This window comes from Sinocyclocheilus rhinocerous, unplaced genomic scaffold (assembly GCF_001515625.1).
Source record: "Sinocyclocheilus rhinocerous isolate Xijiao unplaced genomic scaffold, SAMN03320098_v1.1 scaffold868, whole genome shotgun sequence".
Taxonomy (NCBI): Eukaryota; Metazoa; Chordata; class Actinopteri; order Cypriniformes; family Cyprinidae; genus Sinocyclocheilus; species Sinocyclocheilus rhinocerous.
In genome coordinates, this window is record NW_015650768.1 from 273,334 (window position 1) to 296,034 (window position 22,701).

General features: G+C 36.1%; 1 protein-coding gene across 4 annotated transcripts in view; it reads left to right on the forward strand.

Moving 5' to 3' along the window:
- Positions 1–20,866, forward strand: part of LOC107712581 (transcription initiation factor TFIID subunit 4-like) — a 115,948-nt gene extending 95,082 nt beyond the window's left edge. For all 4 annotated transcript variants that reach the window (XM_016517891.1, XM_016517892.1, XM_016517894.1 and 1 more), the window contains one exon: positions 20,435–20,866. In XM_016517891.1, coding sequence (XP_016373377.1) covers positions 20,435–20,608 — 174 coding nt within the window. In that variant the 3' untranslated portion in view covers positions 20,609–20,866. The remainder of the gene's footprint in view (positions 1–20,434) is intronic.
- The last annotated feature ends 1,835 nt before the right edge of the window (positions 20,867–22,701 follow it).

Consider the following 22,701-nt stretch of genomic DNA (forward strand, 5'->3'; position numbering starts at 1 on the left):
AGATATACACTACTGGTCAAAAGTTTAGAATAATTATGATTTTTTTTAATGCTTTTTTAAGAAGTCTCTTCTGGCTGCATTTAATAAAAAATACAGTAAAAATTTAAAATAATTTTACAATTTAAAATAAAAATGTTTTCTCTGTGAATATATTGTAAAATGTAATTTATTTGTGCGATATTATGCTGAATTTTCAGCATCATTACTTCAGTCTTCAGTGTCATATGATGCATCATTCACAAAAAAGTTATTTTTTCAATCTTACCCCAAACTTTGGTAGTGTATTGTGATTTCCACAAAAATATGAAGCAGCTCTCTCAATACGTAAATTTTTTCAACATTGATAATAATCAGAAATGTTTCTTGAGCAGCAGATCAGCATATTAGAATGATTTCTGAAGATCATGTGACACTGAAGACTGGAGTAATGATGCTGAAAATTCAGCTTTGATCACAGAAATACATTACATTTAACAATATTAGTTCTTTTAAATTGTAATAATATTGCAAATTTTTACCGTATTTTTGATCAAATAAATGCAGCCTTGGTGAGCAGAAGAGACTAAATGGCATTCATTTGCATTTAATTATTCTGTTAAATGGAACAATGCATATGATTTTTATCATGCAAATTTCCTAGCAAACAGCAAGCGGGGTCAAAGTTGCACTTTAAGCGTTGCATTACAGACTTGACCTGCACACAACACACCACCGGCGACTGTAGCATGACGCTCCGCTCTATAGAGTTCAGTGCATTGGGGAACATCAATGTGAGTCATATGAAAGGGCATCAACAGTCTTTATTCTTTTCTGGGACACAATCATATTAAACATGGCTGTTATTGCATCAACAGAAGTTTGAGAAGCCCGAAGACCTGAAGAATTCAGACTTCTGTCCCAGTAGGTACACAAACCTACATGAATAGTCGTGGGACTCATGGAGGGCTAACGCTTTGGCTCTTCTGAAGCTTTTTTAAATCACTCTGTAGTGCGCGCGCATGCTTTATTCAGTCGAAGTGAGATGTTTTGCGTCTTTGTCGAGCTTCTCGAGGATTTGACAGCTCTGGGTCGATCGTCGTCTTGATGTAGGGGCCTCGGTCGCCACATCAGCGTCAAAAGAAAATTAGATTCTCCGCGAACAGTCTCCCCCGCGTTCACATTCAAAAATAACTCTTCCGTGCAGCGCTGTTCCGTAACGACCTTATTAGAGATGTTTTCCTTCTGTCAGGTCACCCTTTGTGCCTCATCGGAGGTTCTTAGGTTCAAATGTTTTCTTGCCAAGCGTCGTAGTTCTAGTTTCACAAAGACATCAAAAAGTGGCGTTTGGGAACCTCCTGCGACGTGTGGCACAAAGGCTTTCGCAATTATCTCTAGCTCCACCTACGATTTCCGAATCCAAATGAAATTTGAAAACAGCCTCAGAAACGACTCCCCACCACGGCGTTTAAAACGTGAGGACGGCAAAACCAACAAGGCCTCATTAGGACTTGATACTCTTTACGCCGACTTCCCATTCGAACTCTAATTGGCTTCGTTTTATATGTGAAACGCTTTGAATTTTTAATGCGCCACTTTTTAAAGTTCCACAAGTGACGCTCGTTGGGACGAATCGGCTGAAGTCTCGTTTTAATGGTCTGTGAGTTTTTCTACGTTGAGTCAGAGGAGATCAGGGTCAGCGCGGTGGAAAATAGCACGATTCGCTCACACGTGTTTGGGTCGTGTTCCCCTGTTTATCTTCACGCAACCCTGTCGGCTGAGCGGTTCTGCTCAGAAGAGTTTGTTTCTAGACAACTGCTCTGTTTATGGGAACAAATAGTCAGCGTGCATCGCATTACAGCCGGTTCTGAGAGGAACAGACTTTCTGATCTCCCCCCGCAACAAACCTCCTGTTAATTATAGTTCCTGCTCGATTTCACTGCTCTCAAAACTCACATTTTCTAGAAAAATAATGACTGCTAATTAGCCCTTTTGTTCGGCGTCTTGCGAGTTTGTTTCTCTCAGGCTTCGAAAGCTGAAGTTTTCTTGCAAGGAAAGTTTTGTTTGCCAGCAAAGTTTCCGGGCGTGTAGCTCACTGACCCTTTCGGAGAGGTAGAAACCCGCTTTCATCTCGAACCTGCGGCCGCTCCGACTCCAGGCGTTCACGATCGCAGCTTCGTCTACTAATTAGAAAATTCCTGACCTCCAGCGAGATGTTTTAATTATGTGTTGTGTCAACGAGTTTGCCTGATAAATCCAATAAATGGACAAAATTAAACCCTTTTATACAGATGTTTCTTCTTTTGTAAAAGCGTATTCTGAATGCATAAATGTAAATATAGATAAACTAAAAACATTAATCTTAGGCTACAAGTGTTTTAAAGCTATAGTGTTCCAGTTATAAAAGAAAATTACAAGAATAATGTCTGTTATCAAACAGGTTTTTTGACCACTCCCCCTGTGTGCTATTGGTCAGTCTGACAAATAGCCCCGCCCCTAAACTCATGTTATTGGTTGAGTGTGTGTTGATGTGATTGTGATGCTCAAACAAACAGTTTTACAAATGATTTATTGTTTTCTGTGCATTTCAACTGTGATAGGAAAGCATTTACAAAAGAAAAAAAAAAAGACAAAGACAATGTTTTGGCTAAAGGATAACAGTGTATTTCAGTGGTAAGTCACAGTCAAGACTGTGAAAACTTATTTCAAGTAATGCACCAAACTCTTTTCTGTGTGCATGAACATACTTTACACTAAATGCACAATAAATGCACGCTTACATGGCACTTCCTGTTTCTATGCATAATGCTCTTAAAGGTTTAAATCATTGTATTCATTTATTGTATACTGTCCCTTTAAGTTATAGCGCTGTAATACAGCAAAGTTTTAAGTCTTGAATCTGGAATTGCCCGAAACAAGCATTCACCATTAAATATCTAGTGCATAAACAAACAATTTGGTAACAATATCATGCATCCCGAAAAAACAAAAAGGTCTATGCCATCATACTCATATGCTCATAATTATATGGCATTGATTGTGTATAAACACACCTACATGATTGACATGTCTCTTATGGGTGGTCTGGGCACAAGCAGCTACGCTGGCTCGTGTTACTCTGTGTATCCGACCTGATTCATTGCTTTTCTCTCTATGTTTTATTCCTGCTCTTTGTGTTTTATTGCAGCACAATCTGTCTAAACGTTTCTTTTTTGTATGATTGCATGTGTGTATTGGTGTATTAGTTCTTTTGCAGTGTTTGTGTTGTGAAGCTGTTTGGATATCAGACGGCGCTCTAGGTGTTTTCCCACAATGCCGATGGGCTTCCCCCGCCCAACCTCCCGCCTCAGGTACAGGAAGATTTCAGCACTTCCTCCTGCAAACTTGTGCAATTATCACTGCAAGAGTGTAGATTTAAACCGAGTCAATATGTAGATAAGGTTTGCACATACATACAAAGGAAGTCGGATTTGGTGTGTAAAACGATGCGGGTATGAGGCAAGCCCGCCGGCCTTCTGTGATGAAACGGGCCTAGCTTTCAGCTTAGCAATGGGTTTTGGTTTCAAATTGTTGCTTAACATAGTTAGTTTGATGTGTATATCTACTCACAGAGTTCATTTGGAATCAGACTTTTGCATCTTCATTGGACTCAGACTGTCAAATATTGTAAAAGAAACCATCTAAAGAGGTCCAATGCAAGAACTTCCCATGTAAGCGATAAAGACCCTTTCACAGACTTCAAACATCATGCATCAGTTTGGCCTCCACAAAATGATTATTTTCCTATTTATTAGTTGCATAGATATACACTACTGGTCAAAAGTTTAGAATAATTATGATTTTTTTTAATGCTTTTTTAAGAAGTCTCTTCTGGCTGCATTTAATAAAAAATACAGTAAAAATTTAAAATAATTTTACAATTTAAAATAAAAATGTTTTCTCTGTGAATATATTGTAAAATGTAATTTATTTGTGCGATATTATGCTGAATTTTCAGCATCATTACTTCAGTCTTCAGTGTCATATGATGCATCATTCACAAAAAAGTTATTTTTTCAATCTTACCCCAAACTTTGGTAGTGTATTGTGATTTCCACAAAAATATGAAGCAGCTCTCTCAATACGTAAATTTTTTCAACATTGATAATAATCAGAAATGTTTCTTGAGCAGCAGATCAGCATATTAGAATGATTTCTGAAGATCATGTGACACTGAAGACTGGAGTAATGATGCTGAAAATTCAGCTTTGATCACAGAAATACATTACATTTAACAATATTAGTTCTTTTAAATTGTAATAATATTGCAAATTTTTACCGTATTTTTGATCAAATAAATGCAGCCTTGGTGAGCAGAAGAGACTAAATGGCATTCATTTGCATTTAATTATTCTGTTAAATGGAACAATGCATATGATTTTTATCATGCAAATTTCCTAGCAAACAGCAAGCGGGGTCAAAGTTGCACTTTAAGCGTTGCATTACAGACTTGACCTGCACACAACACACCACCGGCGACTGTAGCATGACGCTCCGCTCTATAGAGTTCAGTGCATTGGGGAACATCAATGTGAGTCATATGAAAGGGCATCAACAGTCTTTATTCTTTTCTGGGACACAATCATATTAAACATGGCTGTTATTGCATCAACAGAAGTTTGAGAAGCCCGAAGACCTGAAGAATTCAGACTTCTGTCCCAGTAGGTACACAAACCTACATGAATAGTCGTGGGACTCATGGAGGGCTAACGCTTTGGCTCTTCTGAAGCTTTTTTAAATCACTCTGTAGTGCGCGCGCATGCTTTATTCAGTCGAAGTGAGATGTTTTGCGTCTTTGTCGAGCTTCTTGAGGATTTGACAGCTCTGGGTCGATCGTCGTCTTGATGTAGGGGCCTCGGTCGCCACATCAGCGTCAAAAGAAAATTAGATTCTCCGCGAACAGTCTCCCCCGCGTTCACATTCAAAAATAACTCTTCCGTGCAGCGCTGTTCCGTAACGACCTTATTAGAGATGTTTTCCTTCTGTCAGGTCACCCTTTGTGCCTCGTCGGAGGTTCTTAGGTTCAAATGTTTTCTTGCCAAGCATCGTAGTTCTAGTTTCACAAAGACATCAAAAAGTGGTGTTTGGGAACCTCCTGCGACGTGTGGCACAAAGGCTTTCGCAATTATTTCTAGCTCCACCTACGATTTCCGAATCCAAATGAAATTTGAAAACAGCCTCCGAAACGACTCCCCACCACGGCGTTTAAAACGTGAGGACGGCAAAACCAACAAGGCCTTATTAGCGGGATCTTCTGAGGACGAGCGTTTAGACTTGATACTCTTTACGCCGACTTCCCATTCGAACTCTAATTGGCTTCGTTTTATATGTGAAACGCTTTGAATTTTTAATGCGCCACTTTTTAAAGTTCCACAAGTGACGCTCGTTGGGACGAATCGGCTGAAGTCTCGTTTTAATGGTCTGTGAGTTTTTCTACGTTGAGTCAGAGGAGATCAGGGTCAGCGCGGTGGAAAATAGCACGATTCGCTCACACGTGTTTGGGTCGTGTTCCCCTGTTTATCTTCACGCAACCCTGTCGGCTGAGCGGTTCTGCTCAGAAGAGTTTGTTTCTAGACAACTGCTCTGTTTATGGGAACAAATAGTCAGCGTGCATCGCATTACAGCCGGTTCTGAGAGGAACAGACTTTCTGATCTCCCCCCGCAACAAACCTCCTGTTAATTATAGTTCCTGCTCGATTTCACTGCTCTCAAAACTCACATTTTCTAGAAAAATAATGACTGCTAATTAGCCCTTTTGTTCGGCGTCTTGCGAGTTTGTTTCTCTCAGGCTTCGAAAGCTGAAGTTTTCTTGCAAGGAAAGTTTTGTTTGCCAGCAAAGTTTCCGGGCGTGTAGCTCACTGACCCTTTCGGAGAGGTAGAAACCCGCTTTCATCTCGAACCTGCGGCCGCTCCGACTCCAGGCGTTCACGATCGCAGCTTCGTCTACTAATTAGAAAATTCCTGACCTCCAGCGAGATGTTTTAATTATGTGTTGTGTCAACGAGTTTGCGATGCTCGACTCGAGTGGGTGAGCAGACGAACCTGCACATCTCTCTCTCTCTCTCTCTGCTGTCCGTCGTGCATGACCTCCTCATCGCCATGTTTGTTTTCACATGCTTAAGTAGCCAAACAAGATGCCGTTTGTGTGGGTGTGAAGCGAAACGTCTGTCTGTGAGTCAGAGGCGCGCGAGGCAGGAAAGGGTTAAGGAGCGAGTGAGAGGGGATGCTGAGAGCGCGGCTGCTGCAGAACATAGCCGTGTTCGTGCGAAGGCAAGTCATTTCCCGAAACACTGCAGACACTGCGCCTCGGGCGCTCTGAAACCTTTGGAGACCAAAATGGCTTGCAGGAGTTAGAAGTAATAAGGTGTTTTTTTTTCTCTCCTTCTTTCTCCTTGACTGAAATTCTGCAGTTGCTATGCATCGCCATGGCCATGTTTTTCCTCGTGTTTTATGTCGGGCATTAAGATGCTTACCAGCCCGCCATTTTTGAGATTTGTTGCTCTTTAGTTGGGCGCCGAATTGCAGTTGTTTGTTTTGAATGTAATTCTGCCATTTTTCATCAAGATCATACTAGCACGACTCTCTCTCTCTCTCTCTGTTTCTCTTTTCCAGTATTTATGCTGCATAGCGAGGCAGGAAAGGGTTAAGGAGCGAGTGAGAGGGGATGCTGAGAGCGCGGCTGCTGCAGAACATAGCCATGTTCGTGCGAAGGCAAGTCATTTCCCGAAACACTGCAGACACTGCGCCTCGGGCGCTCTGAAACCTTTGGAGACCAAAATGGCTTGCAGGAGTTAGAAGTAATAAGGTGTTTTTTTTTTCGCCTTCTTTCTCCTTGACTGAAATTCTGCAGTTGCTATGCATCGCTGTGGATCTCGCCGGCCGTGTTTCTCCTCGTGTTTTATGTCGGGCATTAAGATGCTTACCGGCCCACCATTTTTGAGATTTGTTGCTCTTTAGTTGGGCGGCGAATTGCAGTTGTTTGCTTTGAATGTAATTCTGCCATTTTTCATCAAGATCATACCAGCACAACTCTCTCTCTCTCTCTCTCACTGTTTCTCTTTTCCAGTATTTATGCTGCATAAAATCTAATACAGCAACAGAAATGAGGCGACTTAGTATGTGATATTACAGCTTTTTCATGATGTCTAATGAAATGCACATTCAGCCTGTTTTTTGTTTTGTTTTTGTTTTTTTGGACCATGAGGGTAATACTGTAGTAGCATAGTATTACCTTGGTGGTTTTTCCTTCCAGTAGTTCACTTTAAATGGCCCTGTGGTGTGAAAAATTACTTTTTAAGAACTGACATGAGTTCTTAAAATCTGCATGCATAATACATTTATTTTAATAAGAATTTTAAGTTTTGTATTTAATAAAAACACACTGATATATATATTCCACAATCTGATATTTTACCATGGTACAACTGCAGTACTATTTTGTAAGAGAGTGAACTACACAAATTAGCATTTTCATAGTTTGTAACATTTATATGAACCTCCATAAAAATAAAACAACAATTTTAAGAGTACCATGGTATTACCTGGGCTTACCTTGTATTATTTTAATTATTTTTCCCTTCACTGGATAATTAAAATTTTAAATAGTCCTGTGGTGCAACAAATTTATTTTTCAGTATAAATATAGTCTCTCTAATCTAGTTAATATAGATAATAAAAGCTGCATGCATAATAATTACACTTATTTAAAAAATTTATAATAAATTTGTTTATTTAATAAGATTGATATATTATAAAAAATCTATTTTTTTCATAGTTTGATATAAAAATTATATAATAATAATAACAATTTTTAATAATATAATTTTATTATATATTTATTTCTCTCTCTATGAAAAAGTGTCTATAATTTCAATTAATTATTAATTTAAATAATATTATTTGTAAATTACATTTATATGTATTATATGTAATATATATTTACATTTTTAATTATATATTTCTCTCTCTCTCAAGTGAAGGGACTGCAATGATCATTTTCATAGTTTATCATGTTCACTATTTTACAAGCTTCATCAGAGACCAAAACAATAAAAGGAATCAAACAGATTCATCCAGCAAATCAGTAATCTGAATCTTGTGAAGGCCGCACACATAACAGCGGTTCTCTCGAGCCTCTCTGACCCTTTGATTAGCAGAAAGCTGAAAAACAAAGCCGTCCTCATCCTTTTCTCCTGCCTTTGTTAATCTTGGCTGCTGTGGCGCGGTTCAAAGCGAGGGCTGCACGTATAATCCGCGCAATATACATCTGTGAATTATTATTGTAGTTCTTTATACGTTTATTGGAGCTGAATAAACTCCACATCAAATACATCACTCGGGCGATGTCGAAAATGCCTCGGGCCAATCACTCGACATCTGCTAACTCTTTCTAAATGTCCTCATCGGCCTTTTCTCCTGGCGAAGGAGGAGGAGAGGAAAAGTGAGAGGGAATTTCTGCTCTTAATTAATGGCCGTTGCCGGTGTGGAGCGGAGAGCGAGAGGCTTCGGGCCCCGCGGCGAGGCTGGTGCTCCGCTCTGAGCGGAGGTGGACATGTGGGAAAGCTTTGGCTCTTGGCTCGGCCTCAGTCGCTCTGACATGATGGGAGGGCCTCTCCTCTCCCACACTCCCGACGACAGCGCTGAGGTCCTAATGGAAAAGCACCAGTCATCGTGTCTGAAGTCATTCTCAGACTCTGAGTGATGGTGAACATTAGTGTTCGTCTGGTTTATCTGGTTAGTTCCTCAAGATCACTTTTTGGTTAAATACATGCCTAGGTCACTTTTCACGTCAAAATGAGTAAGAAATATTTTGCATAAAAACATGATGCCTGCTTTAGAACCTTTTTGCTTTATGCAGCATTTTTCTTTGTAATGAAAAATAGTAAAGATAATTATTTACTTATTTATTCAGCCTGTTTAATTTTAGAAAATGTGGAAATTTATTGTTGTAATATTGCACCATACTGTATATATATATATGTATATATATATAATTTCTTCCCAAATTCTCATTTGTATGATCTCATATGTATGTATAAATAGTAAAGAGAATTTGGAATTTGGCTAGAAAATGTACGTATTTGTCATGAAAATAATATCACAATGCAAAATATCCTTTTTTTCTTATTACTTTTTTATTTTGGGGTGAAATATTTTTTGTGAGATTCTTGAAATTCCCAATAAAATATGTGCCTGTTTAATTTAGGAAATTACAGCAGAAATCCTTCAATATTTTATAAATATAGAATTAAAAAAAAAAAATTTACTTATTTATTCTTTCTCTCACGCTCTCTCTCTCTATATATTACATATCATTTTTTTAAAATAATTTATTTATTCTCTCTCTCTCTCTTTTAATTTGAGGAATTATGTGGAAATTTATTGTTGAAATATTGTACCATTTTTTTTTCTTCCTGAATTCTTGTTTCTATATATGTAGAAATAGTAAAGAGTCTGAGAATTTCAGAAGAAAATGTAGGGAATTGTCATGAAAATATCTCAATGCAATTGTTTTTTTTACTTTGGGTTGAAACATTTTTTTTTTTGTGAGATTCTTGAATTTACCCATAAAATAAGTGAAATTATAGCAGATATCCTTAAATATTTGATAAAAAAAAAAGATATATATTATGTACTTTACGTATTAATGTATAATGTACTTTATATATTATATACATTTTTAAAAATGATTTACTTATTTATTCTCTTTCTCTCTCTCTCCCTGGTCAAACTCATTTCAGTCGACCCCACATGAACAGCTCATTTTCCCACTGTCAGATTTCATCAGTTTGTTCTTTCGGTCTTTAACGGCACTTCCATCTACCGCTTCATATGCAGCTGTCTTCTGCTGGTGTGTTTGCTGAGATAGCAGTATTGGTATTGTGTGTGTGTGTGTGTGTGTGTGTGTGTGTGTCTGGCAAAGTAGACCATTAACCTGTAGCCCTGAGGTGAAACCGCAGCCAAGTCCAATATTGGCTCCAGCATCAAGGACTCGTGCTTCACGCCACTCAAAAACACCCAGAGAAAGACGCTGATCAGCAGAAAGCAGCTGAAGATGGACTCAATGCATATTCAACCAACAACCTTCAGCTTTCTGCCAGCCGTGAAACAATTAGAGAGTCCGAGACGGCACGAGCGGAAAACATACATTATTAACCCAAAGTAAATTTAGCAAAGTGGGAGCTTATCTGACTCGGTCCGTGAGCTTCACGCAGTGGGAAAGTGATTCCTTTGCACGAGATGAAGTATAGAAACATAAAAAGCTCACAAGCAGAACTGAGGCTGCGTAAGGTCAGAAGGTCAGAAGTTCATAGACAGCAGACAGTAAGACAAAACCCTAACATTTTTCCAGCCTTTTGAACTTTTCAGTTACTTTCATTAATTTCATTTATTGGTTTAGAAATAAATCCTCAAGATGTCTTTGGATTACTGAAAGATGTCATATTGAGATTCTCTCAACAGATTTAAGTCTAATAGTTTTCTTTTTTTTTTTAAATTATTTTTTATTTTGTGATTTCAAATCCTCAATATGTATTTGAGTTGTTATTGTAAGATGTCACATTGTGTATCTCAACAGATTTAAATCTAACAATTTTTATCTATTTATTTATGAGATTTATAAGACTTAGAGATTTAATTTATCTATTTAGAATAAATATTTAAAATATATTTCAGTTATTATAAGATGTCATATTGAGTTGTCATATTTATTTATTTATTTTATGTTTATTTAATTTTTTTTTCTTTTTTTTTTTTTATTATTTTTTATTTTGTGATTTCAAATCCTCAATATGTATTTGAGTTGTTATTGTAAGATGTCACATTGTGTATCTCAACAGATTTAAATCTAACAATTTTTATCTATTTATTTATGAGATTTATAAGACTTAGAGATTTAATTTATCTATTTAGAATAAATATTTAAAATATATTTCAGTTATTATAAGATGTCATATTGAGTTGTCATATTTATTTATTTATTTTATGTTTATTTAATTTTTAATTTTAATTTTTATGAATCATATGAAACTTAACTCATTGTGTCCTTGATCATTGATTGATTGATTGATGTAGAATCAATTGTCAAACTAGATTTTAATATGGTTTTGGTCATACCGTCCTCCTTCTAAACTATATGTCATGAAAATCATATGGTTCTTTTATTATAAAAAAAAGAAAAAAGATCTAGATTCCCATTCCCAGATCATTATGAGCTCAAATCAGATTCAGCAGTGTAATGAATCAGTTTCATGTATCTGAGCACACATATTGTGTAAATGAGGTCTGATTCACTCGTTACTGGTCAGGGTCAGTGTGTGTGTGTGTGTTGCTGCTGGCGGATTGTCATGAGCGTTGTGTTGGTGAGGAGGCTGCAGGCTCGTCTCTCTCTGCTCCAAACACGTGCACGCAGTCAGAAATTGTCTGAAAAGATGTATGGAGGTATCCGTGTGCTAGCTGTCGGATGGATATGTCATCTGACATTACGCCCGCCAGCGGCTCGGCGCAGATAAAATGACAGATGCTGTTTTTTGCCTCACGGATTTTTGCCTTCCCACAAATCTTTTCTTCTCCGCTTCCTTCAGCTCCACGCTGACCTTCGCCAAACCCACGTCTCGTCGACTGATTCGACAATCCCCAAATGTAAATCAGCAGTCGTTCGGTGTGTTTGACTCGTCTGAATCAGCTGTGTGTGTGAGTGTGTGTGTGTTTATGTACTTGTTAACGTGAGGTTACGAGATGCACGGATCTCCATGGAAACAGACATCAACAGGGCTGTGTTTGGGTTATTGGCGTTGGCTGCAGGACTCGTACAGTGGGAGGAAAGACGTGAGCGCCGGTGGAGGACCGACCTTTCTGCCTGTGTTTGGATCACTTACTCTTCCTCCGTGTGGCCCTGCAGGCGCCGGAGCCAATCTGTGTTCCTGAGGCCAGAAAACACACACGGGCCACAAACACACCGCAAACTTTCAGCAGTGACAAGCGCATTTAAATGAATCCTGTAAATTATTGTTCTGTGTGTATATTAATATTAGGGCTGTCAATCGATAAAATTTTTTAATCTGATTAATCACATCCTTTTTCTGTGATTAATCGCGATTAATCGCACACTTCATGAAATTAAGCATAGACCATTTATCTTGTTTCACATGTTTATTTGGTCATCATTTTCTATATCCAGCAAAGTAAACCAAAAGATTGAAGGGTGATTCTCAAAAATCTATATTTTCTGCAAGCTTTTTTCAAGATAAATTTAGATATCTTTCCAAAAAAGGACACTTAGAAACTCGAAAAGATTATGCATGAGATATAAGGAGCCCATATATGCACATATGAAATTTTAAAAAATCCGAATTTTATAGTAGGCTTTGTGTACAGTCCAACAGCAAAGAGCTTTTTTACATTTTAGAAAAGCCAAGTTGTGATACCGAACAGGACCACATGGAGATGCCAAAAAACCCTCAAAAATTGGGTTAAAGGGTTAGAATAGAAATTGTGCTTCAGTAATTTTGCGTTAATTGCCTTAAATTATTTTAACGCGTTAAGGATTGTAAAATTAATCGCATGCGTTAATGCGTTAACGATGACAGCCCTAATTAATATTCAGTAATATTATCACTTTGACAGCACTGGTACTGTCGGATGAGAACAAAACTTGAACTGAATTGATCTGAATAATGACACTATTGCCTTCTATAGAGCTGCTTGATAGTTGAATCTGATTCATTTCATAATTGAATTTTGTAGCATCGACACTGTTATTGAACTGAACTGAATCAACACTTGAGCTGAATAATGACACTATTGTCTTCTGTAGAGCTGCTTTATAGTTAAATCAAATTCATTTCGTAATTGATTACGTTTACACAGTTACTGAACTGAGCTGAATCAAATCAACACTAAACTGAATTGAGCTGAATATTGACACTATTGCCTTTTGTAAAGCTGCTTTATAGCTGAATTGTTTCATAATTGATTAACTTTACAGTTATTGAACTGAACTGAATCAATGCTGAACTGAATTGATCTGAATAATGACACTATTGTCATCTATAGAGCTGCTTTATAGTTTAATCAGATTAATTTCATAATTGACACATTTTGCAAAATTGACACTGTTATTGAACTGAACTGAATCAACACTAAACTGAACTGAGCTGAATTATGACACTGTTGTCTTCTGTAGAGCTGTTTTATAGTTAAATCAGATTCATTTTATTATTAAGTTTACTCAGTTACTGAACTGAACGAATCAAATCTACACTAAACTGAATTGATCTGAATAATGGCACTATTGCCTTCTATAGAGCTGCTTGATAGTTGAATCTGATTCATTTCATAATTGATTAATTTTGTAGCATTGACACTGTTATTGAACTGAACTGAATCAACACGAGCTGAATAATGACACTTGTGATCTATAGAGCTGCTTTATAGTTGAATCAGATTAATTTCATAATTGACGAATTTTGCAACATCAACACTGTTATTGAACTGAACTGAATCAACACTAAACTGAACTGAGCTATATTATTATAATTATTATTATTATATTGACACTATTTCCTTTCGTAGAGCTGCTTTATAGCTGAATTGTTTCATAATTTATGAAATGTACAGTTATTGAACTGAACTGAATCAACACTAAACTGAACTGAGCTGAATTATGACACGGTTGTCTTCTATAGAGCTGTTTTATAGTTAAATCAGATTCATTTTATAATTACATTTACACAGTTACTGAACTGAACTGAACTGAATCAAATCTACACTAAACTGAATTGAGCTGAATATTGACACTATTGTCATCTGTAGAGCTGCTTTATAGTTGAATCAGATTCATTTCATAATTGACAAATTTTGCAACATCGACACTGTTATTAAACTGAACTGAATCAACACTAAACTGAATTGAGCTGAATACTGACACCATTGCCTTTTGTAGAGCTGCTTTATAGCTGAATTGTTTTAAAATTGATTAACATTAAAGTTATTGAACTGTATTGTATTGTAAGCTGCTTTGGATAAAAGCGTCTGCTAAATGAATAAATGTAAATGTGAACTGAACTGGATCAACTGAATTGACTCTGAACTGAACTGAGCTGAATAATGACACTATTGTCATCTGCAGAGTTTCTTATAACTGAATCGTTTCATAATTGATGAACTTTATGCAGTTGTTGAACTGAACTGAATCAACACTGAACTGTATTGAGCTGAATATCTGCACTGCTGTCTTCTGTAGAGCTGCTTTATAGTTAAATTGAGTTCATAACTTCATAATTAATGAACTGATGATTCGGTTTCATTTAATAATAGTGCAAAGTTCATTGAATTATGAAACAAGCAGCTATACACTCTGTAGAAGACAATAGTGTCATTATTCAGCTCAATTTAGTTCAATGTTGATTCAGTGTCATTGAATTAAACTGGGGATAATGACACTGTCTTTTTTAGAGCTGATTTACAACTAAAATTAAATTTCATAACTGATGAACTTAGCAACATTAATACTGTTATTTTGTTTATGTGAAGCTTCTTTGAAACAGTCTGTATTGTAAATCATCGTGACTTGGCTTGTATGAATACAGGAGTCACTCCTGAACTCAAAATGATTGAGATTTGAACCCAGTATTTTTTAGCAAAATATTAACACTCTCAAACGTGACCAACTGCTCCCATATAGTAAATAATAATAAATGATCAACTTTTTAATCAACAAATTTAATTTAATCGAGAAATAAACATGTACAGTATATACAATTCAAATAGCTAACATTGTTGGTAGGGATGCACCGATACCACTTTTTCCAGTACTCGCCCGATACCGATACTTTTATTTTTGGTACTTGCCGATACCGAGTACCGATACCAATATTTTTATTGCATTTGTACATTTTTTAAATATTGGGTACAGAAACCAAAAGAGTATGTATAATGTTAGTTGGTTAACTTCATTTATCAAATAGATACAGTCAAACCAAAATATATTCAGACACCTTCAACATTTCTCACATTATCACAGTTTACTCGCTATAGTTTAGAAAATGGTAATAAAATATGGCAAGAACTTAAGAGTTAAACTGTGTCAGAACAAATTCAGCTTGATAATGTCACATAACTTTGATAGAAAGGTATGTAATAGATTACAATCAACCAAAAATTAGACAGCTGTTAGTATGACAGTATTTACACAACTATCAATACTTAGTCGGGCAACCCTTAGCCTCAATGACAGCCTGTAGTCTCCTGGGCATGCTGTCACCCAGCTTCATGAACCTCAACTTCAGTTTTTTTCTCAGACTCCGTCTGAATAATTTTTGGTCCCAAATATTTGATCAGTTTTACTGGTAGTCCACCGTATGAAGAATATTTGGGTATAATTTATCACAGTTTACTTTATTTTGCTGTCCTCACTTACATAAATGAACTATAATGTCCTGCACCCACTAGTAAAAATGCTACCGCGCGCTCAATCCATTTAGCGTGCTTTGCTTATCAGCTCGCACACATCAGCTATACAGGCGTTAATACTGAATGTTTAACATTATATTCATTGCATGCATATACTTCGCATACATCCTTAATCTCTAATAACTCCATTCTGCTGTCTGTTGTTCTGTTGTCAGTGTTTCTTTGTCTGAATATGGCACTTATCACATGCTGTGTGGTATCGGCGTTTGGTATCGGGGCATTTTAACGAGTACGAGTACAGGAGCTCAGTATCGGTATCGGTGTATCCCTAATTGTTGGCAAAGGCTGTTTTCACTAACTCTGTGCACTGTTGCTCAGATGTTGTACCTTCTATTAATCTATTAATATTTGGACTGGCTTATTTGGAGAAGCTGTTTGTTACCATTTATACTGGGTCCAAACAGAATCTACTGCTATTTATATGGTTTATTTTGTACTTTTTTTACTTACACAGTGAAAATAACTTCCACCTTTTTTGCACTGGTGTAAATAGCCTCTGCATTACATAATATAACATATTTTTTGATGTCATGTGATCAAATCTCAGGTCAACATATTTTTTAAATAAATCAAATAGTGCCCTAGGCATTTACAATGTTGTTATTGTTAACTAAACCTAACATTAACCTAACAAACTTAAAAAAATAATTTTCATTAATATAATGAACTGAACTGAGCTGAACGATGACATCACTGAATCAATGATAAACCGACTTTAGCTGAAAATTAATTGTTTACTGTTGTCCTTTTGCATTATTACACACTATTTTTCCTATTTAATACTGTAAAGCTGCTTTGACACAATCTGTAATGTTAAAAGCGCTATATAAATAAAGGTGACGACTAATTAAAATAAATCTGAAGTAAGATTTGATGAAAAACCTAGAAAAAAACTGTAATATTAGAAGTTAAAGTGCTAAAATTACTGAAACTAAAAGTAAAAACTACATTAATGCTAAATAGAAATAAAAAATAACTCAAACTAATACAAATTACAAGGGCACATAACAATATTGTAAAAAAACTAAAATAAAAACAAGTAAAAATGCTAACTTAAAATATTAAGGAAAAACTAGAATATGTAAATAATACTAAAATAACACATGGCATTTAGTTGCATTTTATTTTCAGATTTTTTGTTGATCTCTGTTGAACCATGGTTCATTTTCAGTGAGTGGCACAATCCTTTAAAACTGTATCTTTTAAGACTTTCATACTTTTTCCTGGTCATTTTTAAGGGACAAAACCTGTAGCTTGAAATCATTCTAAACAATTCACAAACATCTTGTAATTGATTTTGATATAATCCCAATTCAAAAATATCTTTCATGCACATTTTCTTCCTTTGTCTCTGTTTTTCTTTCTCTCATCTCTGAAACACTGCCTGCATGTGAATATTGAGCACACAAACCCGCCAGAGGCCCGTCAGCGTGTCCAGGTAGATGGATGCGTTTGATTGATCCAGGCTGTGATTGGCTTTAATTGCCATGGCAGAAGGCATGCCCGCCTTTCACATGAGGTCAACTCTGATTGGCCTGATGAGGCCAGATCCTACTTCTGGAGGTCCCGGGCCCTGAGGGCGTTCTGCACGCTGCCTGTCCTGAATTCACCCCACCTCAGCACACTCCACCCGTCAGATCGGCCGACGGCTCGCCGGAGACGAGAGCGAAGCGGCCACCCTGCGCTGGGTGGCGTATGAGGGGTTTGAGCTTGGGTTAACGTGCCGTACGCGTCAGCTGCTTTCCATTAGGCCTGCTTGTCTCACTGTTGTGTTTACCGAGCGCAATCAGTCTAATTGTGCGACGTCTGTCGGAGAGCGAGACTTCGTTTCCGGTTTTATTTCGCGCGGTTGTTTGGGTTGCGTGGATTCTACCATCCCATATTTCTCTGTTACTCACGAAAGACGGAGTCTGACTCAGCGTGTAAGAATCTGTGTGTTTATTGGACTTCTGCTTCAGTTTATGCTCCAGAGAAGCAGATGAACAGAATGTGAGCAGAAGAATAAGCCCGTTTGAGATAAAGCGAGTATCTCAGAGTAATCCACTAGTATTTAAGCAGTGCTGGGTTGTAACTGATTACATGTAATCTGGACTATGTAATCAGATTCCAAAAATTAAGTACTTTTCGTAATCAGACTACAGTTATGTTGATTGCATATTATTCACTCAATAGCAATAAATTATTCATAATTTATTGATTCTCCCTACTTCCCCTTTTTCATCTTTTGAATGTTCCTTTCTAAAATAGCCTGCTGCTTATATACACTCAGAATCAGAAAGTCTTCAGTTTTGTGGACGTTCACACAGAGATCATTAGTCAGGTGGCTACACAACATTTGACCACTGGATTTACAAAAATCATTTCAGATTTAAGAAATGTTTCAGCATTACATCAACTACTGATGAATACATTATTTATTTTTTACTCAGTAGGTTATGTACCATGTCTTTGGAAGGCTTTTGTCTTTCAAACACATTAAAATGCACAAATTCACGTTATTTTTTAATTGCATGTAATGCAGGCATTCCCAAACAGATTTTCTTTCACCTAATATATTTTTATTTGTAGTACCCCTGAGATTTTAAAATAAATATTTTAATAAATAAGGATCACATTTGCATGTTCACGGTTCTCTGACGTTGATTAATGGTCACATGACACGCAGGTAAACAAATAAAACATTTAATTTCTTTGGTAAGCATTTTATTTTGATTGATGTTATTTTAAAATGACTTATTTTAATTTTACATTATCGTTTAATTAATTGTTAGCTTTTCATTAAACTCGCAAAAACCCTTTACAAACATCAGTTTAACATTGATCTAATAATGTTTAATGCACTTCGTGTTGTTAAATACAACGAATGGAATATAATATATTTTCTTACTCTTTGTATTTTAATATCAATATGGTACAAGATTATACTATTTAAATCAAACAAGTTAGGTCAAAAGTAATCTAAAAGTAATCAAAAAGTAATCTGATTATATTACCTAAAATGTGTAAGGTAATGGATTATGTTAATAACTACAATTGTTGTCATGTAATTTGGAATCAGTAACGGACTGCAGTTTGTAAGTAATCTACCCAGCACTGTAGTTAAGTATAAGAAAAGCCATTTTTGCTTTTTAGATCAGAAATGCTGAAATTAATACAGTTTTTATACCTTATGGCAGTGTTTTAAGACTGTTGGCCTGTATAAACTCTGTCTGTCCACTGACGTGGAGCTAAATCTGATTCATCCTGTACTGTATGAGAGTTTGACAGCTCAAAGTTGAAGAAAAAAATGAATATGAATATGGGAAAGTCTTAGTATTTGGCTTTGCTTTACTGACAGCAGCACTGAAGGTGAACAAAACCTGATGATCATGTTCTCCAGCATGATTTGCAATGATCCGAAGAGCATCTTGAGCTTCAGTGGAAGCAGGAAAGAGTCACATGATCATTACATCAAATGTAAGCAGACGAGTGTCATTGAAGTCTGAATGAATATTGAAATAATTTGTTCCCTTAAAAACAGCCATTTAAAATCAGTGTTAATATGATTGTGGACAACCTGAAAATACTGAATAAAGGAATTTTAGATGTGGAAAAGTTATGAAAATTAATAAAATTTTAAATTATAAAAATAGAAAATGTAAATTAAAAAAGTAATTAAAATATAAAGTGTATATTTGTATATAACTATGTATATAAACATTTATTAAATGATTCATAAGCTGCGTCCCAAATGACGCACTATACACTATGCACTCATACACTATGTACTTATGCACTATGTACTCAACCATATATAGTATGAATATATAGTATGAATTATATAAGGTTATTTTGTCATTCATAATCGGAGTCTGATAGCCCCTCCCCCTTCGATACGTAATTACTTTTACTTTTTTTACTTTTACTTTTAGTCATTTAGCAGACGCCTTTATCCAAAGCGACTTACAAATAAGAAAAAGTAATTAAAACTAAAAGCTAAAACTCTATAAATACCGGTACTATATATATATATACACATTTAATAAAATAAAATAAATTCAATAAAAATGACAAATGCATACAACAACATTTCAAAACTAAACATTTAAATGAAAACAAAATAAATAAAGTATAATAATGATTCTAACATAACACTAAGCCAAACACTAAAAAATCCAGAAAAGTACCATGATGATCGACAAAGTAAATCGTGTGACATCAGTGGTACAACTGTAAAGTTACGAAGCTACGAGAATACTTTTTTGCGCAAAGAAAACAAATATAACGACTTTATTCCACATTTTCGTCTCTACTGCGTCACTTTTTGACGCGCGTTCACTGCTGACCCAGATCTGGCGTGATGACGTCATTACGCCGGATTCTAAGTATTCTTATGAACGCACTACTCGCACTATCTATACTACAAAATGTCATAGAATAGTGCATAAGTACGCGATTTGGGACATATACCTATATAAATTGTCAAGGTCTAAATTAATTAGGTAGGAATTTTTTTTTAAAGCCTGTATTCACAAATGTAAATTTATTGTAATAATGTAAATCATGATGGACATTAGAATATTGGAATTTAAATATTTATAATAATTTTATGTAATTTAACTATTTACTATATTGCAACTTCTAGTTTTTTTTTATTAAAAGTTAAAAAATGAGCAGCGTTGTCGTCTTTAGGGTGCTTCAGATATGGTCAGCATCACATTTATCCTTCACAGATAAGACAATTCCAGAGTGAACTGTGAGAAGCTCAGTAAAAAATGTATCTGAGAAAGTTTGATATTAAACATTTTTCATTCCATTCTGAACCCTATAAATCTATTCAGTATGTTAAAATGGATTATTTTACCTAATGTTTTCATGTTTTGTTAGAATGTCGAACTGAGTCTTCCATGCACTTCAAGTCAGTTCAGTGCTCTGTTTGTTTAATAAGGGAATTGTGTTTTGTCGTCAGGTGTCGGGGAGTTCGGCAGGTTCTCCAGGCGGATCGTCGGCCCCGTCCAGCTCGTCGCGGCAGTATAACCGCCAGAGAATAACACGCGTCAACCTCAGGGACTTCATCTTCTACATGGAGCAGGAGAGAAAGACCAGCAGATCTCTCTTACTGTACCGCGCTCTCCTGAAGTAGCCAACTCTCTACACTACAGAGGAATCAGCAGCCAAACCACCCGAGCAGACGTTTCTTCTCAGCCCTGCGACGTGCCTTCAGCCCCGTTCACCGCCTCTGTGTCTGTGACCTCGTGATGTCAGTGTTGCTTTTGATAGAAAAGCTTTGGGGAAAAAAAAAAAAGTCAAAAATGAAGATGTACTTCATGTTTCCTGTTTTCTCCTCAACGTTGTTAGGTAAACTGTATTTATGATAGTGAATTTTAAGGCTTGTCTCTCCGGCTTTTCGGTTGTATATTCAACACGGAGCGCTTACAGTGACGATCTTTGAGACGAAATGCCTTGAAGTGATCAGTGTACTTTCTGTTAAAGAATCGCGTCATTCTCAAAACCTTACGCAGACTTTCCCAAACATCATCATCATCATCATCATCCTCATCAGTGTCCAGCCAATCACAGTATTGAAAACCCCATAAAAAGTTGACTTAAAAACTCTTTTTCGAAACTTTTATCAGCGAGACTTTAATGTAAATAGACTTGATGAGTATTGTTTTTACGCCTTTTTTATTATAGCAAATATGCAAGTAAATAAAAAAGAAGTCACTGTAAATAAACACATGCCCTTTAATACCACAGTCTAATTATTAATACATTAAATATTGACATTTTTCACCTTGGTAGACATTTTGAAATGTTGTGGATCTTCTTTTGTCATTTGTATGTACATATAATATTGCTTTGCTCATGTTCAATCCATCAGTCTCGTGAGTGTCCGCATCTCTTCTCGGGTTTGTTTACGAAGAGAAACCGGCATCTGAATGATTCAATATACAAATAACTGTACATAGAACCAGCGTTTAGGCCTGATGGACGCAGCGTCCTGAAATGCATCACAACAACGTGGAAGGTAATCCAACATAATTCGACACAAACCTTGCGCTTTTCTGTTCACTCGATGTACCGAACAAGATCAGAGCGTGAACAACACACCACTTCATGCACACTGCCATCTTCTGAGGGTGTTCTGGCTTTGTAAATGTGCCGTCCTGGGAACGCATATGAGGATTGTGTGGAGAGGCATGCTGGGATAGCTCTCGGCGCATGAAAGGGTGGTTGGTCATTCCCTTTGTGACAGAACTGGACCAGATCTGGGTCAGAACAAAGGCCGACTCGAGCAGGTTCCCTACAGAGAGTCGAGATGCAACTGAAGCCTGTGGACATTTAATCAGACAGCAAAGAAAACCACGTAATGCAAAAATACAAGTGCACTAATGAACACATTCAGACTCTAAACTGCAGCGTTTTCAGCTTGGGTTTGAATGAGGTTTAGATGAACAAATCAGAATGAGGTTGTTTGTTTTTGATCGAGAAGAATCACAAACACACGGACTGCAGGAGTTTGTTCTTCTGTTGCTCTTTGATCTGCTGGAAAGGAAGTGACCTCCGCCCAGATGATGAAGATGATGATGAAGATCTACACTGGAATCCAAGCCACACATCACTAACAACAGACTGTCGGCTCAGAGCTCGAGGCAAAACTAAAAAATTCTCAACAGAAATACACTAAAAACTAATAATAATAATAAAAAAAGAATGCATAATGGCACAACTTTGTATAGACCTGGTTGACAAAAGATGACATAACCCTTCTATTGCCTCTTCTCATTACTTTTATGATTTTTTTTTTTACAATTTAATATTAATTTTCCAAAAAGTCATGTTTTAATTTAGTAGCTTGTGACCTGTTCACTGTTAAAAATATAATTTCATATACAAATATATATATTTAAGCTATTATTTCTCATTTTAACCGTTTAACTTGTACTACAAACCAAAACTGAAATAAAAATAAATGAGAAACAAAAACACAACAAAATTAGAACAATTAAAATTAAAACTGATTCAAAATATTAATAAAAACTATTATCTCAGGGACACTAAAATTACAGTGGTAACAATTGGGTAATAAAATAAAACATGATTTTTGAAAGATGAATATTAGAATTTAATTTGAAAGAATCAAATAACTAAAATTTTACGAATTAAATATACACAACATTTTTTATTTTTATTTTTATTTTATATATATATATATATATATATATATATATGATA